The sequence below is a fragment of the Mus pahari genome, chromosome 13, assembly GCF_900095145.1.
Source record: "Mus pahari chromosome 13, PAHARI_EIJ_v1.1, whole genome shotgun sequence".
NCBI lineage: Eukaryota > Metazoa > Chordata > Mammalia > Rodentia > Muridae > Mus > Mus pahari.
The window spans coordinates 58,760,879-58,769,442 of NC_034602.1; the positions used below are offsets into that span (position 1 = coordinate 58,760,879).

The 8,564-nt window shown below is 37.8% G+C and overlaps 1 protein-coding gene across 4 annotated transcripts in view; it reads right to left on the reverse strand.

The window, feature by feature from the left end:
• Atp8a1 (ATPase phospholipid transporting 8A1) overlaps window positions 1–8,564 on the reverse strand; it is a 226,668-nt gene that overhangs the window by 155,069 nt on the left and 63,035 nt on the right. For 2 of the 4 annotated variants that reach the window (XM_021211313.2, XM_029545002.1), the window contains exon 7: window positions 4,362–4,435. In XM_021211313.2, the coding sequence (XP_021066972.1) occupies window positions 4,362–4,435 (74 nt within the window). Of the gene's footprint in view, window positions 1–2,363; window positions 2,438–4,361; window positions 4,466–8,564 lie in introns of all 4 variants that reach the window. The other 2 variants (XM_021211312.2, XM_029545003.1) reach the window with 2 other exon arrangements.

Sequence of the window (8,564 nt, forward strand, 5' to 3'; positions counted from 1 at the left end):
AAATTGGTTATGCAAAATGGTTGATTAAAAACTTCCAGGCTGTTCCATCTACAAGCTTGTACTTATTATCTTAGCCATAGACCACATGATAGTAAAAACTCAAGGCTGTTTTTAAAGGATGGATTTTACAATGAAAGTGGACGTTACCCTTTATATTTTTAGGTCTATTTAAAAAAAAAAACCAACTTGATTGAGAGGTTTGTGTGTGTGCGTGCGTGTGCTCCTGTGTTCATGCATGTTATTTGTGGCCTGGTACATGTATGTGGAGTAGCACACATGCAGATGTGTGGAGGTCAGAGTATAAACTGAGCTGTGGGTTCTTAGGTGCTGTCCATATATTTTTGAGGCAGCGTCTCTCATTGGCCTTGAACTCGCAGAGGAGACCAGGGCTAACTGGTCAGTAGCTCAATGGGTCTGCCTGTGTCTGTCTCCTTAGCGGTGGGTTTACAAGCACAACACCACAAGTGGGCTTTTTTTCATGCAGGGTCTCAGGGACTGGACTCAGGTCATCATGTGTACAAGCAAGCACTGTACAAACTGGTCCATGTACCCAGCCTGACCGACAAGGTCCTAAAGCAAGTAGCAGCCCACATGGCCACGTTGCTCCTTGTCCTGAGGCTGCTGCATCCGAAGTTTGAAGTGAACTCTGGGTGTGGTGGCCCATGCCCTGTGTTCTCCAGCTATAGTATAGCCGTCTCACCGTTTTTTGTTTGTTTGTTTTTTTGTTTCTTGGATACTAGAGATGTATGAGTGTGGCCTGACTGTAAAAATTTAACCCTTAAATCTATAAAAAAGCACTCTGAAGATAACCCAAAAAGAATTCTTAACTTAAACCAATCTCATTATCACTTGGCTACATAATCTGTAGCCTAGTTTGTTATCAGATAAATAACTATAAATAGAAAAGAAATTTATAAGTTGCAAACACTGGAATTTTTTTAATCAACCTCCAATTTGTACATGTGCAAAACAGACTTCACTAAGTGCCAGAAATGAGCACATAAACTTAATTTTGTCCCCTTGAAATTAACAAAAGCTTTACTTAAAGACTTAGACATCAATCAAATTTTATAGATTAATTTTAAAGTCACATCACATATTCCAAGGTTTCCCTACGAGTTTTCTTTCACATAGGCTGCTATTCCTTTCCATATTAATATTTTCAGTCTCAATTATTCCAAAAGAATATTTTCAACTCACGGTCACAATAGTTATTCTCATTCTGGCAGCGGCCCAACTTTATAATTTCCACATAGTCATTGGGAAGCTGTAAAACACATTTCTCCACTAACAGAGAAAAATGGCAACAAACAGAACAGTAGCTGAGACTGCCACGGCTTTATCTCGGCAGTATAATTCATTAAAATGTTACTGATAAATATTCTTATCCAAAGCCAGTCTTATAGTAAACCGTATAGAAAGAACTTTCTAATTCTAATACTGCCCTCCACACAAAACAATTTGTATTGAGCTTTAAAGGATTAAGAAATTAGCAAATTTAAATGGCTGACTTCCACTTGATTGGAGGCCAATGAAATACAACCCAATTTGGAACATTCCTAACAATGACTTCCGACAGCTGTGACTGCAGTAGCTCTAAGGGCCGTGAAGAGGCAGCAGAGTCAGGAATCATGCTAGCTCATAAATACTTCAGCAAGTCATGGTAACACCCAAGACACAAACCACGGTCAGAGGCAAAGCAAGCTTTATGATTAGTAAGTGGAAAAACGAAACAAGATGCACACCACAGGACAGACACCGGGGGACCGCCGACACGGGTCACAGCAATGTGCGTTTGTTCACAAGTTACAGCTGGGATGAAGACAGAGCCCAAAGCATGCAGTACGAAAATGTACGACATCCAGCCGCGTGCAGGGGTCCTCTATAAACCCTATACAAGCCCAAATTTTAGTCGCAGTTACTGCAGAAATTCCACAGAACTTGTAAAAAATTTAAAATAGAAGCATAAGAAAGCATCCTTAGAATGGAATCAGTTTTCGGTTGATTGTCTCGTGAAAAGCTTAACACTGTTCACATACCATATCCTGGAGAATTAATAACTAAAGCCTTAAAGGCGAGGCATGTTGTTAAAACATACGTGGCTCAATGCACTCGAGATTAAAATCTCTTAGACTCCTATCGAGAGTAATAGGAGTTCAATCTGCCTGGCTGAGAGACAAAGAACACCCAGCAACTATATTCATAAAGTGCCTTTACAGTATCTCCAATTCACATTATCTAGAAGGATATGCGTTCGTGTGTTAGAGGAGGAGAGCCAGCTCAACCGCATTTGGGTGCCGTTGTTCTTTGGTTTAAAGTGAGGACCCGCATACACACACCCTGTCCCACTCTGAGGCTCTGACCTTGAGGACAGACTCAGGAGATCTGCCGGGAGGTGTTCCCCATTGGTCACCTTCACTATCTCCCCCACTGCCACCTACATGTCCCAGTTTAAAAGAATTAAAATGGGAGGGGGGGGAGAAACGAATAACAAGAGAAAATAAAAACCAAACAAATGGACAAAAGAGACAGAAGGTTTGAAATCATTATAGAAGAGGATTCATGTTAATAAAAATGTCTAATGCCGATTTTTTTCAAAACTTATTTTGATCAGGCCTGAAGGGAGAAGAAATGAAAATATTTAACATTCAAAGATAAACTTATTTGATTTTTTTAAGCCGCCCAATTTTCAATTTCTAAAGTGAAACTTTAACATTTTAAAGTTTACATATAAGCATTTATCAAATTAAATAAAAACGTTTTATAGAGTTATTTTATCATATAGATTTCCTTCCCTTAAACTCTTCAATTTGCTGCGAACTGTTTACTCCTAGCAAATCAACAAAGAAATTATTTTAAAACTATTTGTGAGATATTTGAAAAACAAGTACATCCGGCCCCCTCTCTCATACACTACAAAAGTGACTTTGCTCAACCTATCATATTATCTTTAGTGGACAGCTGCACAGACGCCTGTCTTAGGCAGTTAGAGGCCATGGCTGCACCAGTTGAAGTGATTTAATAACTAATAAAGTGCAAGTAACACATTGTGGTTCCAAGAGTATAGAAGGGTAAGCCCTTGTATCCAGAGACATATGAAAGTCATACCAAGAATCTGCCGGGATTTGAATGAGAGCCATAGTTGCTCTCTTCCATGTTTCTGCTACATACATGTACTCGTGGCTACATGCTAACACTTCAGTTTGCTCATTTCAGATTGAAAGTCAAGGAAAAATAGAACTGTCATGATACTCCTACTTGAATTTGAAGCTACCTGAAGCTCCCCCTCGAGCTCGCTCCCATGTAGACAAGTAAAGCCAATATGCTGATAATTCCATTTTAGAAACTCTCTCTGACAAAGCTGTCGACAAAGGTAACTAAGGACAGAAAGCCAGACTTAAAGAAAACAGTCGTTTGTGCTACACAGAGACGCCAGATAGGGAAATCAAAACAGCCTGAGTTATTTCAAATGCCTGAATACCTGTTTCTATAAATAGCCAAGGAAGGACTGCCTCCCTGATTATGCATCACTAATTTGTAAAAAAAAAAAAAAAAAAAAATCCAATCGTTTTAAATCATGACCTGATTAAATAGATTTTGAAAAAAGGACACTGTCCATATTTTTATGTGGATTTTACAAATCAAACTGTCCAAGGAAATGATGATAAACAACCTCAAGTACATTAAAACACATTTCTTCTTTGTTTATTTTGGGACTAAAATTATCCTAAATTTGTACAAGGACTAGCGTGATAGTTTTTAATCCTAAGGCCATATGTTCTGAATACTGATTCACAACTATCTTAAAATGTGAATGCAACAAAAAAAAAATTATCTATATTCAGTAACAGAAAGGACTTGAAAGGAAGAATGAAGTATTCAGTCTGGAGGGAAAACTGTGTCATACAGAAAGGCACAATGACAGCAAGAAATCACCCATCCATTCTCTTGTATCATTTCACAAATAGGAATAGGAAAGTTAGCAAGAGAGGTGACTGCACAATAAAGGAATTTATTACAAGTGAGGACCGAAAAGAGAAAAAAAGCAACAGAGCCCAATCCATGGACGGCAATCATATAAATGACAGGGACTCATAAACAGAGTTAGCGGTCCACACACACCATAGGGATCTGGATGGGGCCAGAGAGAGAGGAGACACTTCAGTCTGGGTTATGTAGTACCTGATACTTATTCTATATGGCACACATGAGGCCAATCAGTTTTGTAAATGCTTAATTAAGAATCATAAGAGGTTTTGAAATTCTTCGTTTATTCTTTATTTCCTTGGAGAAATCACAAGGTCAATGCAGGGTAGAGAAACCATCCTCTACACTGTTTGAGCATCAGTAGGTGTCTCTACCTTGACGAGAGAAGGACAGTGTCAGCAGGTATATACTCTTTGCCTTTTATTATAACTATATCTCCAACATTTACCTGAAAGAAAACTGGGAATTGGTTAATTATCTGCATGGAAAGATAGTAAAAAAATAAAAATATACAACCCATTGTATTAATGCACAGAATTTTTTTTAAAAGTTCTAATCTTCACAAAAATGGCATAAAACTAGAGGTGAATGTATATTTGTTTTTATCTGTTATTTATCTTAAGAAAATATATTGATCAGTTCTACATCTTTGATTGACGTCTCAACTTCTCAAATGCTCTTGCTTTGGCATAAGAATAAGAAGGAGGAACCCGCAGTTAAAACCTCTCCCCACAGGAAGTCTCTGTACAAGTGAAGAAATGATATCTGTGGGCAGTCACTCTAGTTTATAATTCAGAAAGGAAGAAAACATCTAAGATTCTACACTTCTGAGTCACAGATTCAGAATGCGTGGAACAGTCGAGACTCAAATACACATCTACCTATCTTGTAGCGTGATTTTTGCATAACTATAATGAGGCTCTCGTTATAATTCAAACAACATAAACTGCCATTTTTCATTATTATATGGTAGCCCTTTTCACCCTTGAGTATGGTATGAAGGTAAATTAAAGTTCTGTTGTGGTCAGAGACTATCGGGAGTAACTTGTCAGGGTTATTACTGCTTTGGGCAAATAGCTTTTGGCCAACAGTGAGTCTCCAACTCGGCAACAACCTGGCACTGCTCAAGACCAGGACCCTTAGTGGGAATCATTATGGGGAAGTTACTGCAGATGGGGTCACTGCAGCAATTTTACCTTCTGGGAGAAGTAGTGAGGGAAGGCTGGAGAGAGGCACCTTATAAACTATGGTACATATGCCCGTTTTCCAGATAGGAAAGTGCCTGATGATATGCTCTTAAAAAAAAAATAATCACTTCAGTTGAAACCTGCCATGTAGACTATCTATCTAAAAGTGCCCCAAATGCCAAGGATGTTGGAATTGAACTCCCACTACCTCAAAAGAGGGTGAACCTACAAAATAAAAAGCATCTATAAAAATGATATGTATATATACACACTATCCTTTAATAGTGGGCAGTAACTAATAGTACTAAGGACAAGAAGATTATGAAAGACAAATGCTCTTCAATCAAGGCATTGAGAGGGAAAGCCACCCCAGGCACCACTTAACCATTCCTAATCACCTCCACCTGTTAACGTTTTTCCTTCAATTAAACTACATGCTTCATAAAACCAGGGCTGCATCACCTCTGGGAGCATCAGTTGGATGCATTCGACTTATGAAAATTCCTAACTGGCGGCAGTGCTATGCAGCTTCTTTATTCATGGCAAGACTACAGAAGGGCTTGGATTATTAAGCTGAAGGAAATATAACCCCTTCTATGGAGGCTGCGCTGCAGGGACTCCAGCAGCCTAGAAAGCGAGAGCTTACTCACTTCCCAAGTAGCTCTCAGGATGTGAGGAAGGCGGGGAACTCCCTTCCTCGCTTCTGCTTTAGGTCTGTTTCTCAAAGATCCCCAGGCAACTTTCTCTCCTGGCTCTAACCTCCGCACATGGTATTCTTCATTCCAGAATAAGAGAACCAGGAAGATGGAAAGGCTGTGATAGAAGAAATGCTTTGAGCATGGATCCCGCTGGAGGACACTGGGAAATATTTAGGGCTTTAGATTCACTCCCTTCAACTTCTCCCAAGCTATGATGGGAGCAATTACAAGCAAGGATTATGAAAAAGGGGTAAAATTTTCTAACTATAAAGGACTTCTTTAAGAATCAAATGATTTCCAATTGTAGGTAACAACATATTTGCATTTGAGATTTTTTTTTCAGGATATGACTTTCATCCAGAGAAATCTATCTCCCGGTAGGACTTTGCACATTAGACAGTTTTGCACCGTGACGTTCAGCTACGCACACAGCTCACATACCGTGCTTCCCAACTGCGGCAGAAGAATGTGCTTATTACAAGATCAGTCGCCTAGATTCTCTACTTGGACCTGTCTCAAAAACCCTGAGAGTGACCTCTGCATGGCTCAGTGAAGAAGTGGCCTCTGTGTAGTGACATCAACGGGGCCAGATGCTTCTGTTTTAAGAGCTACGGCTTCTTGGGGGAGGAGGGGCTTTGTCATTGCAACGCTTATTTTAAAATCAGACTCTTGAAACTTCACCTTTGTAACAGAGAGACCACTTCCTGGCAATCAGGAGTGCTGGGTCGCTAACATCTGAGAGCTTTCCCGCTGTTCTGTGGTGACACTATGTACACTGACGAATCCATTAAGTCTTCTGAGGAACATTAAAAACATCCATGCACTAAGAACCAGGAAGCAAAGACCATTTGCCGGACGGTTTTTCATATCACAAGGGATGACTGGTTTGAGTTATTTAAGTTTTTTTTCATTGTACAAAGTTTCACATGAACCAGGGACAAGACCCATCCCAGCAACATGGCCAGGCCACCAAGAAAGTCTGCATCTGCTTGATTGATTATATATATATATATATAAAATGGCTGGTGGCTCAGTATGCACACAGGTCTAATCTTTTCACCTGTGGTTACATTTTATGATATAGGTGCCACTATGTGTTACCTGCTATGAGCTCATTCACTGCTTGGCACATACATTTAATAATAAATATTTATTGGATTAGTGTATAAAACTTTCCATGTCATCATGGTATGTAAAATCAAAGTTTTGCTTGTTGTAAAATATGGGTTCATACTATTGTAATTTACTTGTCTTGTTCTCTAGTGTGTGTGTATTCATTTTAAGAATTATAAAAACATTCTGAATATGTAGACTTCCTCACACTTTATGATTATTGAAGAGATGGGATATAAATTACCAGAATCTTCTATATGGTTTTCATCATGAGTGGTCATACTGATAGACTTCAAGGATATTAATATAATATAAAATAAAAATTCTGGAACACAAGTTTCTCATAATTATTTGACCATGAATGAAACATCAATTATATTTAAATTTGTACTTTTTGTTGTTTGGTTGACCATGATACCAAGTCTAGTTGATACTCTTTCTTGCTTATTACAAACGTATTATTTTTGTTTAAAGCATAATAACCTAAATATTTGTCCTATTTGATAAAAATATATAATATATTCCTCAGTTATCTGTGGCATCTTCTGTATAGGTTGAAAATTTATATAATCACAATAATGAGATACTGATCTTTCCCACATACTTATTAAAATATTCATTCTATTAATGTATATTTCAGAACAGCATTTTAACACTTAACTCTTTTAGCTAGATGGAATTTATTTTTGCACAATTCATGATTTAGATGTAACCTAAATATTCAAGTATTATTTCTTGACCCCATCAATCTCCAATTTTGCCTTGCTTATCAAATACTGAAACTGGCCTCATTTCAGGACAGTGTATTCTTCTCTATTTCATCTGTTAATATCTACTTTTGAAATGGATTTTTAATAAAAATATTATATTAGTAATTTGAAATAAGCAATCTCTTATTTTTAATTTTGTAAGAATATATATTATGTATTTATCTGAATCTCTTTTTGGGGGGTGTGTGTGTGAACAAGGTCAGGCTAACCTCAAACTTGAGGCTATCTTCCTGACTCAGATTCTTGAGTGTTGGGATTACTGACATGAGCTATCATACCAGCCTCACTTATGTGAATATTTAACATCTAAAGGACAACTGCTTCTTTCTTACAGGTCACACAAATTTTGCTTGTAAGCATTCCATGTATCTATCAGTAAGAATGAGGTTTTCCCTGTGTTTCCTAACAATGCTGCCAACATCAAAATATTGTAGGTTTTGCATGTTGATCCTGAATTCATCATTGAACCAACTTACGAATATAACTATCTAGTTATAATTACAAAATAACTTCAGCTCTTTTTAACTGGGTGGCTTTTTGACAACAACCTAAATTGTATCTTTTCATATCATAATATGGGATATGCACATTAAACTTGGCCTTGACCTCAAGACTAACAATGCTATGAACATAACCATAGCTGGTGATTTGTTACCTTTGTCTATTAAAAATATAAAAATGGGAGCTACAATAATCTATGTACAACAGCACAACCTCAAGACAATGGTTGTCATGAGGAAAAGTTGAAGGTTATTTTTATAGTGGAGCAAAAGAGAGTTACTCCCTCATTTTGTATAGTGGAGGAGGAG